Source organism: Acanthopagrus latus, chromosome 5 (assembly GCF_904848185.1).
Source record: "Acanthopagrus latus isolate v.2019 chromosome 5, fAcaLat1.1, whole genome shotgun sequence".
NCBI lineage: Eukaryota > Metazoa > Chordata > Actinopteri > Spariformes > Sparidae > Acanthopagrus > Acanthopagrus latus.
Genome location: NC_051043.1, coordinates 16,801,242 through 16,822,728, shown reverse-complemented (window position 1 = coordinate 16,822,728; position 21,487 = coordinate 16,801,242). Strand labels below are relative to the sequence as shown.

The 21,487-nt window shown below is 39.2% G+C and overlaps 1 protein-coding gene across 3 annotated transcripts in view; it reads left to right on the top strand.

Annotated features, from left to right (window-relative positions):
* The window catches only part of dapk1 (death-associated protein kinase 1), a 71,162-nt gene that overhangs the window by 7,690 nt on the left and 41,985 nt on the right, over positions 1-21,487 (top strand). For all 3 annotated transcript variants that reach the window (XM_037097568.1, XM_037097569.1, XM_037097570.1), the window contains exon 3: positions 17,388-17,609. In XM_037097568.1, the coding sequence (XP_036953463.1) occupies positions 17,388-17,609 (222 nt within the window). The remainder of the gene's footprint in view (positions 1-17,387; positions 17,610-21,487) is intronic.

Below are 21,487 nucleotides of genomic sequence, written 5' to 3'. Positions count from 1 at the left end.
TCAAATAACAATGTCTGTACTGAGCATCAGGTTTTAGCCAAGCCTCGGGAAAAGAAAACATTCAACTGGGATTAGAATTGTAATTTTAACTTCAAAGTGTGACCTTTGCACGTGGCAATGGTCCGGTTAGCTGCCGAGAGCCTCGCTGCTTATTCAAGTAAAGGAACCAAGTTCTTTGCATTCACCATCTGTGTTTGGGGCAGGTTTTCCTAACTTTCCATCACCAATCTGTTTCTTTGTCGTCTGGCCCTGTTTGGGGCTGTTTCTTCCATTTAGTAGTCAAACAAGGCTTCATGTTGCCAGTAGTCTCTGTCTGACTTTCAATATAACATCATTAATGATAAGAAAACAAAATCAACTAGTGTGTTCAGTCAACTTGGTTGCTTAACTAACTACTTACAGTATCTACACAATATTAAGAGTTTGTTTTAAGCAATGTTTTTTTTTGTATATTCTCGTATTAAATAGTCAAAGTTTCTATTCTCATCACATATCTCTTATATCACTCAAAACCCTACCTCACTGAAGGGAGTGCCTCTCAGTTTGGGCTGGACAGTGTATCGATATTCTGTCATTATCCTCAAAACAGAGTTTATGAGGGGTCGACTGATATGGCCACACCGATATTATTAGAAATCAAGGACACAGATAATCCGTATTTGGGACCAATATTGATTTGCTGTAAAAAATGAAACTCTAAAAAAGTTTGGTGAAATTGTATAATTTACTCAAGCATTGTTCTTAAGTAAAATTTTCACTACTTTATACTTCTACATTTACTTGATAACTTTAATGATTAAATACAATGCAGATTCAATTATTCAGTGTTTAAAGGAAATTAATTGTGACTTGTGACAAATCATAGTGTTATGGCTTGGACACATGACAGGATGCTGCATCAGTGCCAAACTAGCGCATTTTTAAATTTCTTGTTTGGAAAAAAAACTTTGATATAGGGATTTGATGACTACAAGGAGTGTTTTATGTGCTGCTCAAGAGTTTTATCACTCTCACACTCTTATAGATTCATCTGGAAGTCAGATTGAATAGTACTGAATGTCAACAACACTAAATTATGTTCTAATGCGTTATATAAACAGGTATTTATCTGAAACTGGGATTTTCTGCTCCTGTTAGTCCTCAAACTCTTTTGGCCAATCGTTTTCTGTTGCTTGTTTCTAGGTGGATCATTTTTGTTGTTCCGCGTTGCCTTAGCAATATTCATACTCTTACACTCTGTAATGTTTGGTTCCCTTGAACATGCTTTCCTCAAGGATCAGCCTTTTGTGTTGTCTGTAATGTGTTTCTGCTCTGAGATCATCAAAAGAAAGGGCAGGGGCTTTCATAACTCCACTCAGTTTTTAATTAATGTCAACAAGGTCAGACTGAAGGTTAGGAAAGTCAACTCTTTTTATATCGCAGTCATTACCATAAATAAAGTGCAGTCCTCTTATGTCATTTGATTGTCATATCGTGCAGACTAGTCATTTTATAGATTTCCTCATAACACCAGGGTCACATCAGCACACAGCACAGTGCTTTGCGAAACCTACAAAACCAGTCTGCATGTCTGCTGGTTTTCCCTGAGTCATGACAGAGTTAACCATCTCGAAACCTGCTGAATGTCAGTTTCACCAGACATATAGGGGCCCTGGTTTAAAGAGCAAGCACAAAATAAAACAGGAGACGATAGATGGGCCAGCTGAAACACAGGCAGCCCCCCTCACCATCTCCTGCCACCATCTCCTTGGTTGTCAGAACAACGGTATTGCACCTCTCTCAATTTGTATGCACAGCCTGATATCAAGTTGGTTTCTGTATTTTGTCTGTGTCTTACTGAGCGCCCCTGTTCAGCTAACTGAGCACGTTGGTATCTACAGACGACAGGTAACACCAAAGCTTTTCCCAGCTCTGTGAGATCTGTCTGAGAAATCCCTAACCAGTGTGTTAAAATATCAGATTCAGTGCCAACTTGGAAGAATGTTGTTGTGGTTGGCATTGTGCTGTTCAGATGATCGAGGAAATGTTATTCAGCTAAATAGATTCAGATCAAAATATTACAATTGAGGTAAGGTAATGTAACTCAGTTTTCATCTATATTTTCATCAGACACCTTAACCTTATTTGGTTAAGACAGCCATGTCTTTACAGGATGAATTATAATGACCTTGATGCTTTTCTGACTATTTCCTTTACCATTAGGTCAAAAATATAGTTTGCTCACTACTTGGATTTTTGACCAAATACCCACAAAGCAAATGACATTCCCATCAGCTTTAACAATACACATGGTAATGTTAAACTTGCCAAACAGCTGCATGGTAGAATTGACATTGTGCGCTTTTTAACAAGCTGTTGTTAGCATTTAGCTCATTGTTTTGCCATGAAGATACAAAGATTTTGGTTCCCTATGTTCAGAGAAAAGCATTTTTCAGGAGTATCTTGCTAATGAAGAGAAACATTGGTGTCATTGTCGCACTAGTTTTTGAAAAGTGTTAAAAAATGTTTCTGGCCATATTAGAATGATATTGACCTGGCTTGTCACTGTGGTCCAGCTGTCCATGAGAAAAGGTGACTAAATGATTTCACTCTTTGACTTCATTGTCAGCAGGGTGTAAAATCTGCAGTGATGTGTGCCTCAATCTGTCTCAAATGATTCTTATCAATCCTATAGGAATATCTTCATGGGCTGCAACAAATAATTAGTTTTTACCCTAGACCTATTTTAACTATTGTCAGCCTTTGAATAAGCAGGGAGTATAATCGAGAGCTTCACAGTTCATCAACTCATTGCATTGTTTCACATTTAATGTTTAATCAGGCTTTCCCAATTATCTTCCCATGATTAGTTGATTCTCAAGGAACACTGTTTGAGGAGGTGGCACAGTTATGACTATTGTTCATTACACTTGTCCAGATCAGTCTTTCTAAAACTAGCACAGGGATCATTAGAGAGTACAAGAATGATTTTCTTCTAATACTGGCTACAGTATATTTTTAAATCCACACATGTTTCTGTAATGAATTATACCAAATCAAATATGTGGGATCAGAATAATGTTGTCCTTAGGCTTGAGGAATCTGTTCAGTTGCTCTTGGCAGTGAAAATGTTTGGGAACCATGGTGGCTGTAGATCATAACAACCCTGAAGATGGTAGAGGGAACCTTTCCCCTCTCTTTACCTCTAAGCACAATGTATCCATTGTTGGGGCTGTCTTAAAACCTTGGAGCTGGGGGAGGTGAATGACATTCCTCGACATGTTGAATGGCTTTTCACTGTGGCCACTAGACAAGGGCAAATACTGCCTGCTGCTCATTTAGCTGTCTGTCAGTGATCTGTCAGTGCTGTCGCTTATAGTTTTTGAAACTGCAACTAGCACCCCTCCCTCCTGTGTTCACATTGGCTACCAGACTGTAAAATATTCTATACACACCTGTAGAAAGATCTCAAGTGATAGAAGGTCCCAGTTCATGTCAGAGGTGTTGACAGCAATATCTATATTTCAGATTAATGACTCATTTAGATATTTGGCATAAATATTTTAAAAAATGTCAATTTTCCTGATACCTCTTAAAACTTTTGGAGCTAGAGCTTTGATGATTAGTGAGTTTCTCTAGTGAGGGTCAGCAGGTAATGTGACATAAATTACAGAGGCCCACCTGTGTTCACCTTTAGTGTTTTACAGTTTATCTTCAGCTAGTGAGCTAGTGGTGACCTGGTGGTTGATGAGTTTAAGATACTGACCATTTAATATTGAGCAAAATATTTAGCTTATAAGGAAAAAGGAAAATATGTATCACAATGATTAATTTTGTGTTTAATTTTCATGGGCTACAAACCAAAAGTAGAATGTAATTAACAGAAAGCTTAACTCTTGAGTCTCATTTGTATACATTTATATAAATCTTGCAGAACCGAGAGTCTGTCGCTCTGTTAAACTTATTCTATTGAAGCCTTCGTTTTTTTTTTAAATATGTATTTGCACCATATCTTTTACATGTACATATTTTTTGGTTGTCTTTAGGGATGTCAGACCAATACATTATCAGCATGATTCTGGGAAATGTATTTATGGGTATTGGTTTGATTAGAGCCGATAATATGAAGAACTAGAACTGAAGGAACTATGGTCTCCCAGGACAGCCTGAATGTAATTTAGCCAATCAGAGACCAGTCATGGCATTATTCATATTAAGTACCTCAAATGGGGTGTGGGCTCGGAGAAAAATCTCCATCCGGACTTCCTTGCAAAATCCATATCCGTACACTCATACACACTGTTTATGGCCAATAAGGACTATCTACCACACTCTTCCTTCCTCCAACCAGCACTAGTTCCTCTGCTCAGTCTCTGAATCCTGTTGCTGTGGTTACCCTTCCGCTGTACACAATAGCATGGTGGTTGCATAATGTTTTTCTGCTGGTGCAGTTTGTGGCCCACACTACAGCTGAGTGGGCAGGGAGCACTCTGAGGCACCCTCCCACACTTCGCTCTGTGCTAATGAAAAGCTTGGCCTCACCGGGGAGTTTTCACACTGAATCATATCGGACAGCAGAGAGCCTCAGAGCCTGCGGTTGATGCCCTGCTGCAAAGGCAACGTCCTTTTGACTTCTCTGCCATTGGTTGAACCGCATTCGAAAGTGGTTAGTTTGATGTTCTCATCTGAATTTGATGGGATGCAACTTGCTATGGAAAATAGACCTGAAATTATGTGGAAAATGTGCATGAAATGGATGAAAAAGGGTGAAACAGTGTGGAATCACACTAAAGGTCTCTGACTGAATTAGGATTGATACCCATCATTCTGCAGGAATTGGACAGATGCTTAAGGAAGATTGCAACTTGTTATTACGAAGGACCAACATCTGTAATTCCAGGACCAATATTAAAATAAGGATTCTGATGTTGCACTTTTGAAATACATTAATTATTTACTATGTGAACCCCACCAGACACACAGCAACATTCAGTAACACAGACAATGAAAAGCAGTAGAATCTCTCAACTGAGAAGCTGGAGCTAATGAATATTTGGCATTTTTAATAGAAATATAATTTCTGAGTAATGATCTGTCGATCAACTTGTCTAATTTAGTGGTAACTTTGATTTTACGGCATGTTAAATAACCTATTTTGTCAGTTGAGAGTGTTAAAAAGTTGCACTTGTCAGCAGAATGCAGTTTCTGTTCTGTTTTTATCTGCTGTGTCATCTACATATACCATTTCCTTTCACACATAAACACTCAAGAGGTATCAAATGAGCTGTTCTAAGGGAGTAGACTGAGCTGGTGAATTTGGCCACTGACAAAGGATGGTGTGTGCAGTGACCTGGGACTTTGTTCATCCCCCATGAGCCAAAGACAATTTGATTAACTAGAGAAGCAGAACTGTAATTGTAGTGACCAGGCAGCTCACACAAAAACAAAGATTGTTGATTTCTTTTCATGTGCAGATGTGGTTGGAAGATGACCCAAATTCTAATTGGGGTTTTTGGTTTAGGAATTGAACATAAAACAAAGAAGCGACCAGATATCGAAGTTAAATCAGCAAAAAAACGTAGTAAGATCTACGATGCACATTTAAGCCATTTCTCACTCTCACAGTTGTACGACTCCATTTCTCTCACTCTCACTTTGTCTCGAGTTTTTGCTCTCCTGAGCAATTTGCCAAGCAATTTGGCATTGATGCAGATCCTGTTTAAACATCAGGTTCATCATCAAATCCATTAAAGCTGGTAGCTGCTGTCTTTTCCATTATATATTTGGACAGATGACTTTGACTGTGTTGCTTCTTGTATCAGTATAGAAACACTTAGTGAGTCATTCCCTGCAAAGTGGAAAGACAACAAACTTAATGGACTGACTGGACTCATACTCTAAATGCTAATTAAAGTGGGGGTCAATTATATATTTCAGTTTACATGAATAACCTTGCAAACTGTTTCACTTATGCACGCTGATGTGTTAAAGTTGTAGCACATACTGTATGGTGACTGTTCATTATGTACATTCAGATTTGTGTTTTACATTGTTAGGGTTGTATGATAACCTTAAAACAACATCTACATTTTCTGTCCATCACCTAATGAAACAATCCTTTCAAGTAAGCACTAGTGAGTTTGCTAATTTTCTTTAGAACACACATATTGATTTGCTGAGGCTTGGGTGTTGTTGGAGTGCTGCAAACTTGGTGTGAGTGGGCACATTTAAGCACTTCAGCCTGAAATAAGTTGAATAAGGGCAGTGCAGGCAGCTGAAAGAGAGGTTAGTGCTGTATCTCTGTGTGTACTCCACTCACCTGGATCTCTAAGCTCTAATGTATACTGGGACTGATATTATTTTAAGAGAACAATTTTAACTCCTGCAGGAATGGCTTGGATCAGATGTAAAATGTGTATCCCACTCACTTAACCAGGGTTTACTTTGTGATATATTGGTCTTTTCGGGACCTACGTAAATCCTGCTGCACTTGACCGCCCTTTCCCAGACTGACATGGTGATGACTGATCCCATCATCCAATCACTGGGCTGCATAAAAGCTGCTTTGTCACAAAGCTGACATGGATCAAGACTCGTGCCAGATTACAGCACCTCTCTTTTATCAGATGGCTGCATTATCCAACCTGAGATGTAGACCTGTATTTAATGGCATCAAATCCTCTTCAGTACACCATTTCCAGAAAGTGTGTCAGATTTGAGAGGCAGATGTGAGGCAGCAGTATAGATTAGATATTTGCTGATATTACCACAGGGATAACCACAAGGTATGCAAGAAATAGCCTACCTAACCCAGTAATAAAAGGCAGTTGAGCAGACTAATAACAGTATGTTTCATTATTTTGTAAATAGTCTGTCTAATGTTGGTGAGTACTTGTTGAACAACATATCAAATATAGAGAATACTGATATTTTTCAGGGGTTAATTTTGCATCTCTACGTTTTTTACTCCTTTTTAAGAGGTAAAATCAACTATAATCAATAGTTTTCTGATAATGCTTCAAATAGCAAATGGCCAACCAATAGTGTGACTTTGTGAAAGGGGTCACCTGTGTTACCTGGATCTGTAGCTCCACTCAGCTTATGGGGAGCTTTATAGTGAGTCTCAGCTCATTATTTAGCAAGCTCACAACTTTACAGTTTAGGTTCACTTTCGCTGCGACATTGTCAGCAGCATCAGGCAGCTGTTGTCAGTGAAAAAGCAATAAAAACCCACTGTACCCAACCTGTTCAGCACCAAACAGCAGACAGACACAATCAGAGTAGATGATGAACACAGTATAGCATTTAGCAGCTAAAGAGTGAGATATTTTCCGAAGCAGTTGGTCGGATGCAAAAACAGCATTCGCCAGAAACAAGTTTCCAGATATATGGTAATGTTGCTCTGTCACTTCTGGTTGTGTGATTTTTTTATTTTTGCGAACAACTTGATGATTCACAATGATGATACATCAGTGTTATTTTCACAACTTGTTTCTGCTTCTCCCAAGTGACATCAGAATAAGTTATTGCAGATTTAACCAAAGTCATATGAGTTTACAGCCTATGACTTGCAGTTTGTGTTGCTTGGGCAGCATAAACCAAAATGAACAAAGTCTTGCAAAAACAAAAAAAAAATCAGCAAAGCAAGCTTCCTCTGTGGTTCACACCAAAGGAGACCAAACTGTAGGTGAGATCACACTGATTGTGTTCCCACTTGTTTGTCATCCTCCATCACTCGATGTGCATCAGTATCAGATTTGACAGAGAAGCTTTGTGTGTGCGATGTGTGCCTTCCCAGAGCATTGCTAGCCTGCCTGCTATTGTACTTAACACTTTTCAGCGTTTCAGCACCCTCTCCTATTTCACAGTAGTAGTACACAGAGGCAATCAATAGCTGGCTCACAGTAGTGGAAGGGAGATGATACACAATGTAATACTGGCCTCTATAGCACAAGGGCAGAGCTACTTATCCTTGGAAGCTAATTCAGATATACTGTCGGTACCTTGAAGTGCTGCTATTATTAGGAATTGTCTTGTTTTATGATGTGCGGTATTAGCCACTGTTTTTGAGATGAGTGAGGCAAAGAAATCTGCCATCACAAACCTGATGGTCAAGTAGTTCTGGAGGTTATAATTTTACCTGTGTCTATTTCTTTGTTCTGTGGTCTAACTACAATTTGGGTAGAAGATGGGTCTTGGCCCATATCAAGCTTTAATGTGGATCCAGAAAAAGGGACTGATCCAGGAAACGTTTTCTCACTTTCTTTAACACTGCGAGATAGGGCAAAGTTATGGTTTCGCAGGTGGAGAGGGTTACAAACTTAGAGTCACACAGCACCACTGAATTTGATAATAAGATGACGCTTGATTGAATTCAAGGGGACTGTTGGACATCAGCGGAGGTATGTGCTCTACTGAGTGCATTTGTAGTATTTGACAAAGATTTATTAAAGAGCAGTCAGTTGATTTGTATGTGAAATAAAGGAGATGCAAAATTTGGAGATTAAATCACGAACATGGCGGCTTCTGAGGCTTTAATCAGTGAAATGATGGATGCATGGTGATGTAGTATTCTATTAGAGTTGGTAATGGCCTTTGAAAAATCACTCATGTAATGGTTTGCACTTGACAGGCACTCTCACTGTAGGGGAAAGATAACACAAGGAAAGAGATGCATGCGTTTCATGTCATTATCTCACAGAAACAGTGTCTATGCACTGTGTTTAATATTGTGCAGTTGATCTGTTGCAAGTAAGGCTTATATTTTATCCCTATACAGCATGAGGGTTATGTTTTTGGGGTGTGTGGGCATAGCAGTCTTAAAATGTCATGATATACATGACATTATACTCCCACGAGTGTAGGCTGTATTTAGCAGGCTGTGATGTATAGATGGATTAAGGCAGGATTGAGACTAAAGATTAGAAGGATGAGTAACATAGTTCCCTTTTTACAGTTAAATCTCCCTAGGAATGACTTGCATATTAGATCATTATGCAGGAAATGATTTACATTTAATACTCTCCAGACAAGCATAAGCTTGGTTTTGGAGAGAGCCTGGTCATGCACCGTCTGGCTGGGGAAAAAATGCCTCTGTTGGTGAAACACCAGGTTTATTTTGTTCATATTCGTATCCGGTGTGCAGATGCATGAAGATATCAAGCAGATTTCTCCCTGCCTCCGAGACCATAAAGCTAACTCAAGGGACTTTCAAGGCAAGTAGTGATTTTTGTGTGTGTGTGTGTGTGTGTGTGTGTGTGTGTGTGTGTGTGTGTGTAAAGTAGCTTTACGTGTGTCATCTTCAGCTGCTATCCGCCCAAGCTGTGCCAGACACCCTGCGATGATGACTTGAGCTTCAGACTGAGCCTGTTATCACCTCATTCTCACTCAGGATATTGCCTTTTCAACACAACCCTGTGTCCACTTCTAAAGTATATAAATACATATAAGATAAATAAAATGACTGATCAAAGTACACGTGTAAAATACGCAAATAATGATAATTCAGAAATTGGTGGTTGTAGATTGGTACATTTAATCATAGCCCACCAGAAATTCTGAGACACAGGTCTGCTCCCCATTGAAAAGACAGCATATGTATAACTGAACTTTTTGCAGTCTTATATTTGATTGTGACCTTGCAACTATAATAAGCTACTTTCTATTCTCTGCTTGAGGTGTCATAAATCAATGTTTCTTGGTGGAATCAGTGAATGCTGCAGAGGATACTTGGTGTAAGTGTCAACGGAAATGATAAACCATTGTAATAACATTGATTGTCATTCAGTGCTTTTTGACCCTGAGGGGAAAGTCTCTCTCAAGCTTCAGAAAACAGACTTGAAGCTATGCTGTCTTTTTTCTTATATAGTGTCAGACATATAATTAATCTATGTTTAAGTATTGGATTGAACTCTGTATTGGCAGCTACCAAATATTAAAGGGCTTGGATCGAGACATCCCTACCTCCGGGTTATTTTCCTTTTGTCTACCTTGTGATCTTTTATATTGAAATGATAAAAAGCTGCTTCTGCCTCTGGGTTTGTCTGTATTTCCCATGATGGTTCACACAATGAAAATAAACATCTACAGCTGCTTGTTTTATCCAGACTGTTTCATGCATTGCACATTACACACCGACCACACTTGGTGTTGTGTTGCCCACTCCTGCTTCACTGATTTTTGTTTACAAGGCTGTTCTGCTGCTCATTACCACCAAGCATTGTTTTTTCCAGGGCTGCCTCATCTTGACAAGGCCAGACTCCCAGTCAGAGCAGCGACCTCGAACTAACAGCAGCCAGTCACCCAGGCGAGGCTACACTGATTTGACAGCTCACTACTGTCCAGTGCTCAAGCTTCTTACTGAGTGGATACAAGACTGTGCTATCACAGCTCAATCTGTATTATTTATAGGAAAGTCTACCCTGTAAACACATTTTTTTTTAAAATTTAGTTGTCTTTTATTTCTAAAACAACATCAAAAAAGCATTGCAGTGTGTTTGACCATAAGAGATGATGATCCTGAGACAAAGAAAAGCAGCAACTCCTTGGCATTTTGGTGTTTCTGACCATTTCACAAAATACTTGGAAGTTTTTTTGTTGGTTGACTAATTCATTATTTTACTTGTCATTTTCATCTCTACATTACATTCATTTAGCGTTTATGATAAACATAACGAGTTACTTGATTTACATAGTGTGTTTCCAGCATTAGAGCAGTGTCATGAAGGCCTGTCTTCAGCTGGAGCTTTGAAGCAAGACATCTAATCAAATTTGCTGTGTTTGCTCTGGCTGAACTGATTATCTTAGCCTGGCCTCTGTGTGACTGTTTGCATGTAAATTGACTGAGATCAGGTCTGTTTTATGAGGCAGAGTCAGTTACTTTGCACTTTGTACATGCAACCATCCTCACCTGTGTGTATATTCAACAAGCAGGACTGTATATAGTAAACCATCAGGCATCAGTTGATGAATGCGGAGTACTGAATTGTCTCTGTCAAACAGACCTTCTCATTATCAAGGGTAAGGAGAAGCGTGCAGTAATACATCTGGTAACGCTCGCAGTACATTTCCACAGATAAACACTCCAGCCAGCAGTGTTGGGTAATGCAAGGCTCTGCGAGGCATTGTCACACACCCAGGCAGCTCTGATAGACACAAACAAACCTCTCCTCGTCTTTCCCAACCAGCTTCTTTCCCATTTTCCCCTCCCCTCCAGTTGCTTTAGAGAGACAAGTAGGCCAAAAGTGGGAAGCCTTGTCTCTGCTTTAAGCGCAACAAAGGGAACCAAGCAATTTGATCCTGCAGACTATCTGAGGTTTTGCACTGCACAGGGTTGAGGAGGAGAGCTGTGCTTGAAAAACAATTTCCTTGCATCTGTTTGTGAGTGATTCCCAGGAAGGATTTTTCTTCCCTGTCTGCTCATTATTTCCTCCCCATCTTTGTGCTTATTCAGCAGCAGTAGTGCAAGTCAGTGCTATCCTTCGACTTCCCTGGAGGATGAGAGGGATTTCCCATCTAGATTTTGCTAGTCAGGGAAGGGTCTTACATACAGGGGGAATCCACCACATTAACTCCTGTTACCTTAGCTCTTAGCTAGCTTTTCAAGAGCATAGTCTCGGGTCTCAGAAAGAGAAACTCTACCAGGGAAAGGGTGTTTGATTTTCACAGCAGCAGTGGGTTTTGGTTTCCCTCCACTACCTCACCAAGGGAAGAAAGCTCAGTTGAACCACTGCCATTTTCCCCTTGTTTGTATGTGCAGCTGGTGTTGTTAACAAAGGGTGGGCTCACTTTCCCCTCTCTTTATGTGTGTACAGTGGGAGCGCTATGGAAATAACAGAAGTGTGGAGTTTGATTCCCACAGGCTACATGCCATCACTGTAAATATGTAGTTGTTTTTCTGACACACTTTTTAGCTATGTTATTGTCACCTGTATTGTCTCATTTATCTAGAGAGTAAACTGTTTCTTAATGAAAGAGTCAACCAGTATTTATATTGAAATTTCTGCTCAACCATCACAGATATGGACTAATGCTGATTTACTAATGCAGATAGCAAATGCAGTTATTTAACTACACTTGTAAATAAACCAGTTTGCAGCACTGCACATTTTGATCCATTCTTGTGCTCAGTTTTTTTGCCATTAATCTGTTTTCAAGCTGGGTTTTATGTAGCACACCATAACTTGATTTGGACTTCCCGAGCCATCTTGCTGTGTAGCCGACAATAAAGACAAGAAAGTACATTACAAACATCAGTGTATTCGTTGAGTGTTGCCAAAATCTCATCACACTTGAATTGTTGTACTATCAGTCACAGCATCAAAAAGTTCCAACCTTGGAAAACTGCGACAAAATGAAGTAATTATTGTTTGAAACATTTGCTTCAATTTTATGCTGAAAGTGAACGAAAAAGGAGAGCATGAAATTATTTCTTCACTTTGTTTTGTCATTCCAAAGCTTCTATGTTCACCCCACCCCTGGCCCGTATTACTGTAACCACCCTCTTAACTAATGGCTTCCTAAGTAAATAGCATTGCTGTGTCCCAACCAGAGATGCAACTCCAGTTCATTTTCCCTTGTCATAAAGCAAATCTCTAGAGTCACTGTTATGATTTGCTGCAGTCTTTGTCAGAGCATGCTCAACCTGATACCTAACAGGTGCTTTAACACAAGAGTCCATGTAACTAAGTCTTAACTGACACAGTGTATTTATCCAACAGACATAACGTTTGTTTTTCTCCAGTGGTTTCAGTAGTTTGAGATCACTATCTAAAATTCTTCTTCTTGCTGTTGTATGAAGTCCTGGGAAATTAAAAAAGATTGATATCTACTAATCTAGGTATTCATGGAGCAAAGGAACAAGCATGACATGACCATAGCAAATCACAAAATCACTGATGTTTAACACTCTCAATTACTTTAAAGGCATTCTCTACAGATGTGAATTAAACCCTTTGTAAGGACTCAAGATCGCTGCACTGATTAGACGAGTAAATGTGAAAAGAGAATAACATTTGGAGCGTCACAGGATGTCTTCAACACTGCACAGATGGTGTATAATCAAGAACAGGAAATCAGTTGTGTTTTCCTTCTCATCCTTAACTGTATTTTCACACCAAGTCCCACGGCTTCACACTTCAGACTTTTCCTCTGCATGAACTTTCAGCATTGGAAAGTTTGACAGCTCTGGAATGGGCTGAAGGATGTCCAGTGAAAGCTGCATGCTTTTGTTGCAGTTCTGTTTACTGTTGGCATTTCAGTTGATTAATTTGCCTGTACTACTTTTCTAGTTTTGGTGGTTGAATTTGCAGTTTACTGTCTGTTCACCTGAATGTGTGAAAAACTACACACACTTTACCATTTAGGTATTACTTGTACTATTTATTGATAATGTTAATTATAAATTATTGCCAGTGAATATTAATTTAGGTACGATAGTATGCTTAGTTGTTTACTGTGGTTTTACCCTGTCAGGCAGGTGTGTTGCAGGTGGTCGGTCATTTGAATGCTGATGGTGTGAACATGTATGTGAACAGATAATATCCTGATGTTTCCATCCCCTCTGTCTACACAAAGGAAGCCTGACTGACAAGAGGTGGGACCCACAATATTGAGTGGGGGTCGAAGTGTCATTAACATGAGAAAGACATCATGCTCAGCTTTCTTTTCCTCTTCACATTATCTGCATCGTTTCTCTGGCTCAGTCACAGGACAAGTCACTTCCTTAAAGAGATATCATTCCCCCGAGTTGGTCTGTAGTTTAGTTGTCCGCAAACAATCTTTTAACTGTCAGAGGAATCGGAATCAATTTACTTTATATTAAATGTCACTGCAATTTGGTTGGAAATATACATCTTGAGCCTTGTGGGAGACAACAATTTATGACCTCCAAATCTGCCTATAATTGCTAATTTTGTGTTTCAGTAAAGTGAGTTTCACATTACAAGTGTCAGTGAAAGACATTATTGTTATTGTATAAGATATTATGTGACAAAGAAAAACAGTATGTTGTCACAAGTTAGAGGCTGGACCTAGAATTGATGTGTTTATGAAGTTGTCAATTCTTTTTCTTTTCACTGACTGGATTGTGGCAGATTTAACTGAAATTAGTTTTGACTAGCTTCAGGCTTTGTCATATTAGCATTTACAAAGGAAATCATTTATTTCAAAGGCACTTGCTGCAATTAATGGATTTACTTGTGGATGTGGTACTCTTGCATAGAGATACACCTTGTCTGGTCTTGCAAATTAGCACAATAGACCAATTGTAAACCATCTTGCTGACTTTTGAGGAAACAGAACTAGACAGTCAGAAATAGAGGAAGCTGTGTTGATGTGCAGTTTAATTTAATACCGTGTGACCCTGTTCTGCTAATTGAGCGCCGCCAATAGAACTTCCCTCACATGTAAGAAGCTGTAACTGTTGAATGTTTGACATTTTGTCTTAAAAAATATATAATAATATGTTTATATTATTCGACTAAATAGCATCATCAGATGTGTCCACATGAACGTGGACATGGCCACAGACATCACCGACCTGATGTACACCCGATGTATTCAAGTGACATACTGCAGCTACAGATCAGAGCAGGTTGCCGTTTTTTGTTACTGATAGTCTGGAGAGAATTCACTCTTGCCTTATTTCTTCTTTCTTTTAAAGCTCCTCTGCAGCTAGTAGTATTGTAGTCTCGATTTGCATTTACTCATCAAATATTGGGAGACCCATTGTGGAGAGAGGATTAAGCCGACAATATATATAGCTAAATTACTAAACTGCTTCCTGACAACAGTGCAGTCCAGTCTTGGCACTGGAGTCAGATGACAGTGCAGGGCTCTCTCTCTTTTTTTGCCAAGGCAGAGGAAGGTATTGCCAGATAGCATCCTCTCTTCCATAAAGCTGGGTGAAAATCTGGACATGGAAATTTTAAAAAATTGAGACAGAATGTGGCACTCTTCCTCTCGTTTTCTCTCACCCCCCACTCTCTTGTTCTCTTCCTCCCTCTGTGGGTGTTTGGTACACTAAGTGCCTCATGATTGCCAGGGCCGTGAGGAGGCACAATCGGCGGAGGCGTCAACAGCCCTCAGCCAAGTGTCCTTGCTTCCTCAAGTGGTTATTCTGGCAGTGTTTTGGTCAAGTGACAGTGGAGTCAGCGTTATCCAGTCAGATAACAGTGTTCAATAACAGTGCTGCATAGCAACATGGTGAAGGATTTCCATAACAACTCCTGTGTTTTTCATACATAGAGTAAATTTTCACACCAAAATGTCACACAGGCTGGCCACATTTGGTTTGCCCAGACAGTAGGTGTTTAAGTGCTTATGTGTGCATTTTAGCAATCTGGCTGGAAGGGCGCATGTTTTTTCTTTGTGTAACTTAGCTCGGAGCATGTGTGCAGCACCCTGTGAACCCTGTAAACTATAGGTGGACAACACCTGGGCTGGAAAGAGAGCTCACATGTGTGCTCAGGAACTTATTTAAAAAAAATGTAAAATATTTCTCATTTGGATCAAAATCATGGTCAAATCTGGACAAAACCTATATTTGCTGCTAAAACTGAATATCCAAGACAGGAAACATTTAGTCATATTGCTGCTTTATGTAGAGTCTCTGTTACAGTCTTAACTAATCTTATCTATAACCCCCAAAATATTCCCTTCATTTTCACAAACAATGACGATAAACCGGGAAATATTCCAATTTGAAAGAGAAATTTTGTATTTTTAATCTGAAAATACCTAAAATAATCATCTGAATGGTTGCAATTAAACTGATCTATGAAGTCATTGTTTCAGCTCTAGATTTAACCAATAGTTGTTGTAGAATGTCTGGAAAATGTAAATAATAGATGTGGTCATATGTAAGGGTTGATTGAAAAAGAATTTACACAGTTTCTGAAAGCGTGATTTTGTTTAGATCCAGGAACTAAACGTTTTATAATTGTATTTGTGGGTAAACATGCAGATGCAGCTGAAACATCATATAAACACAGCAAACTTCAGCACTCAATCTTGTATTTAATGTAAGGTCATTTGAACAGCAGAGGTACACGTTTTTATTCTGTTAGATATTAACAGCTTTAGTTCCCCCTGTACAAAATATTAATATTCTGAGACTGACATGTTTTTGTAACTCGGTTGTAGTGAATGGTGTGTTATGCAGTGAAGGTCTTTGCTTTCTTCTGAAATAAGTCTATAGTGTGTGTGGTATAGGATTACTGGTTAGATGTTTGTCAGTTGTGTTGATGTTGTGTTGAGCTGTGATTCTTATCAGTGTGCTGCTGACAGTGTGTGAGAGCTGTGCTGCCTGTCTATAATTTACACACTGTTGTCAAACTGATGATGATATGGGGTTGTGGAGGGTGAAGGCAAGTGTGTTTTTGTACTCTGTTGGGATGCACTGCACATTCAGTTGACATGTTTTCTGCTTTAAGTTAGAGATGGATCTGGGAATCAAAAGAGGAAACAAGAAAAGACAGATGGATTATCATTTTATATATTTAATGGACAAACTGATTTTGATATTGGCGTAAGTCTCTGAAACACCTCTAAACGTCTGAGCTGATCTGATGTTGGATCCAAATACAAACTGGTCTCTTTATTCAGCATTCAATTCTATTTCTGTATCCAGGCAGCTTTGGCTATGATGCACCAGCCAGTTATTAATTAAAGATTTTTCTGATCAACAGTTTTATTGCCTTATAATCCCGCCCACCCCTTTTTGGCTCAGATGTCTGTGTTTACCACTTTGAAACTGATACATATATGGCCAAAGTCTGTTTTTTAATGTATTTGTGCACGGTAGTAAACCCCTTGGGAATGAAACACTTGAGCCTCAGAGTCCTAGCAGCTGATTGATGCATTGTCTATTTCTGTTACACTTCTCTATTGTCTGTTGTTCATTTTGACAGTTTCTATTGTGTGCTCATCACTATTTGTCATCAAATTCTGCTGTCTATACATTGTATTTTGTTTCTTTGTTTGCGATCATTGTGTAGACGGGTGTTAGTCATGGTTCAGTCTTGTTTATGGTAGAAATGTAATATTAACCTGACAGTGTTTAAGGAGTAGTTTGACATTTTGGGAAATGCACTTACTAGCCTTCTTGCAGAGAGTTGGATGAGAATATTGAGACCAATCTCATCAATCAGTATGGTAATGTGTATCTCTAGCCAGAAAATAGTCAGCTTAGTTCAGCAACTGGAAACAGGGGGGAAACAGCCAGTTTGGCTCTGTACAAATGTAACAAAATCTGCCAACCAGCACCTATTGTGTTGTAGATTAAATGAGTGAGATGGAACATGTTAATTAGTGAGCTTTGGAGATGTTCTTGGGTAGTTTTTTTTTTTGGTTTTACTGTGTTAAGGCTAGATGCACCTTTGACCCCTCTGTTCTTCTCCCCTTGCTAGCGGTCAGTTTGCTGTGGTCAGAAGATGCCGGCACAGGAGTACAGGTGTGGAGTACGCCGCCAAATTCATCAAGAAGCGACGCAGCAAGTCAAGTCGACGAGGGGTGACGAGGGAGGACATCGAGCGCGAGGTGAACATCCTCAAGGAGATCCAGCACCCCAACATCATCACGCTCCATGAGGTCTTTGAAAACAAGGCAGAGGTCATCCTGATCCTGGAGCTGTGAGTTGCTTTGTCATCTTTTATTCTTCTGTGCTCATTGCAAGTGGGGAAACTGAATATATAAGTATTATAAGTAAGTTATAAGTATTATGGCCTTGAAGGTATTCAGCTTAAAAATGATTGTACCCTTTAGTCCTTTTTGCTTCCTATAAGAACAGTGACTATCATGGAATTGTTCTCTTTACAGTTCAGATTTCAAATTCAAAGGGTACTCCAGTCATTGCACTTCTAAAAAAGTCACAAAAAAGTATGGAAAACTGCAGAAGCCAAGATATCTTTTAATAACAGAATAATTTTGAATATTGTGTATGTAGTAAGCTCCAGAAAAGTTACACCCCCCTTTATACCATGATTCAGTTTTTCATCAGACCCTTGCTCCCTTCTGTTAAAGAGCTTAAGTTTCAGAATCAATAAGGGGAAATACAAGAAAGCATAAACAAACTTGTTTTTAACTATTTTTCAAACTAAATCAGTCAGGCGGTGAAGTCCTCATAGTTGCCAGTTTTCAGGGTAGCTTGTAATAAAGCCTGACTGTAACTCGTCAGAGGTGTTGTGTAAGGCCCCTTTTTCTCTGGCACCTGTTGGACCAGTTTTACCAGGTTACATGGAACTCTGCTGCAAGATCTTTTATGTTTACATTACAAGTATCCAGCTGACAACACGCTTATTCTGAACAAATGAGCACCAAAGCACGATACACTATACCTCCATTGGTAGGTCACCTTACAGCCAGCAGTAATGAGTGTAATACTGAGAGCTGCAGTTGCTGGACAGCATTCCTGACCGGTGATCATATATGATAGAATTGCAAGGAAGAAACAACGAATGCAGAATCAGTCAAGGCCCACATTACAACGCGTGTGTGAATACTGTTACAAGTCAATGGCTCATTTCCAGGTCAGCACAGTAAACTTGTTGAACACTTGACTGTGGCTGAAAATAACATCTCAGTGTTTTTAAAGCTTGATTGAATGCTTTTTAAGAGAATTTTTATTGTCAGAATCAAAATAGACACTGTGCAAACTTCAGTGAATACCACTGGCTTTTCACAGGGCAGTCCAGAAATGTGGTTATTTATCATCATTAAGCTTTTGAAATTATGTTTCGACGACAAAGAATTTATATTGACATTCAAAAAATGCAGTTACTGGATAGATGGCTGTACAGCACTGCAGCATCCAAAGCGTGTACCCATTAAAACAAGATGTTTCCGTAAGTACTTCTGTGAACTTGTTATCGTTCTTTCAAATATTTGTAGAATTGATCTAATCTTTCCTCATTCCAAAAGCTCAGAACATATGCTGTTGTTCCAAGAGACATCAACGCGAACCCTTCCTGCTAGATAAATACACTTTTCTGGTCTGTTAAGTTTTACTTTCAAACTGTAAAAACATGAATAACCGCTCCCATTTCCATATGATAACCGCTGCAGTTACCAGTCAGGGTTGAGCCTCAGAGTTTTAAGCCTTCAGGGTTTAAATTAGCGCTTCTGAGATTTGAATGGAAGGCAAGGATATAAAAATAGTCCAGAGCATCAACAACCACATGTACAGTTCAACCATATAGTGCTTTCTATTTGCAGTCGTGCCCAATGCACGTCAATGCTATCAATACTGTCTGATTAGTGACAGTAAAAAAGGAGCTTTTTTTGGTGTGGTAAGGCAATCAACTAAATATTACCCATGAATTTCATGATACATACTGTACATAACAACATATCTTGTATGAATCTCCGAACTACTGTGACGTAGGTGAATGAATCCATTTGAACACAGTTGCTTAAGAACTGACAGTTTTCAGTCCTCTGCTGAAACTGTATCTTTCATCCCCTCAGGGAGGATCCATCGATTATCTTTTCTTTTGAGTTGATCTTTGTCTTTTTTGGGTAGAATGAACCCAGATAATATAGAAATGGACTTGTGAAGGTTGCCAGTTTACAGGTTTGGGGAAATGTGGCTGAGAAAATTCCAATTACCACTGAGGTCCATTTAAAGCAAAGGCATTAAAGCCAATAGGTCCTGCAAAGAGCAAGTATTCTGAGTCACTTCTTCTACAATAAAGGTCAATGGGAACGAGAAAGCCATCACTTTACAGAGCATTGAACACTTTCTATCTATTTCATAAGGTATTTGATTGTTATTTGTGACCTTCTGTTAATGGTTTTATGTTTGGTATGAGAATTGTCCTTAAAGCAACATTATATAGAAATGTGTGCGATTTGGCACAGCCACAGTTTCTGAGTGCAACACCACTGTTGTATATGCCAGGTCTGTAACATATTTTCAGGAATAATGTTGATGCTTAAGACAAACAAAGCTCATTAAGGCATAACAGTGTTATGTCTTGTGACAACATTCACCCTGTTTCAAGACAAAAAGTTACATAATGTCAGATCATTAAAACAATAAAAGGTTGTACATTTTGAGGAAGCAGCTTGTGACTGGATGACCCAAATGACAAGGGTTGCATGCAAATCTGCAATTTTGTTTTCAAATCAGAGCTGAAAGACTAGTATTTGTGTTATTCAAGTGATCAGAACCGATTTTTGGGGCCAGACATCACAAACATATCTGTATGGGTTGCTATGACTAGGTAGTCGTCAGTAACTCTGTATGCCAGTGATGTGACTTTCCAGCATGGAAGCATGATCGACCATCTTGCTCTTAGAAACAGTCACACTGTCAAGTTGCGGTGCTGTGTATTTCAGTGTGAATCCACAGACTGTTGTTCTCTGTGTTGTCAGGACCGCCCTGCTAGTAGCATCATGGATTCTGCTAATCTGCTTCAAAGCGCATCTGTCTCTCTGAATTTGACAATGTCATCGTGTGTTGTGCTGCCAGTGACACAAAAGATACTTTGAAATCCAATTGAAATGTCCAGGGCAGCCAGACTGAGATGCATCAGTAGAAGTCCAACTTAAATCACATGTTTTGATGATTTGCAAAAAACACATTTCACATGTTTTTTTGCTATCCGGATTTCCTCAAATCAATCTGAATACAATCTTGATATGTCAAAAAAACACATTTGGGTTGGAAGTCCAAACATAGCCTGAGATTTCTGTGTGGATTGGTCTAAGTTATCACAGCTGTTTTTTGGTGTTGGGATGGTCAGACTCAAACATCTCACTAAAGTCATCAGTCTGCATGGACCATAAAGCCTGTATAATACTGGCCCATTTACGCTCCCCCTCTTCCAGCTGGCATCCATCATGTATGTTGTTTGGCTTATTTTGGCTCCATGCAACACCTCCACAGCAGCACATACTTTACCTCACATATTCAAGCTTTGTTCTCACTGATCATTCTCACTTCTACACTGCATTATTAAATTGTGTCAAGTCAAATTTAAATAAAGGGTTTTTTGTAATTAACTTCTTGCAGGACTCCCTTTCTCTTGCACTCCCTGAGCTGTTTTCTGACAAGGGACACTGGGCCTTACACAGTGGTTCATTCTCCCTTTCCCCACTGCTAATATGTTGCTTGGTTTGAAAGAGTAGAGCACACATCTGTCTTAAAGTTTTGATGGCTGCATGTCCAAAGTTGAGGCAAATATCTGAATGGTGAGGGTTTACATATAGTAATGGCATGATAATTATGATGACATTATAATCATGGCTTCTGTTCTGGGCTGTGGATACACAGTTTTATTTCCTTGGGTGTCATGGTGATTTATTACTTTAATTTAGTGTGTATTATTTGATTTATTCATTGCTATTTACTCATGAATTCCCAAATGTATCTGGGTCAAGCACTCCTTGAAATATGTACTCTGAGCCACTAACAGCCATTTGATAAGATCATCTAAGGAACTCATACAACCAGATATTTGTCATTGTTGTCAGTCATGCTTGGTTGTGTGGGCATGTTGATATGGGA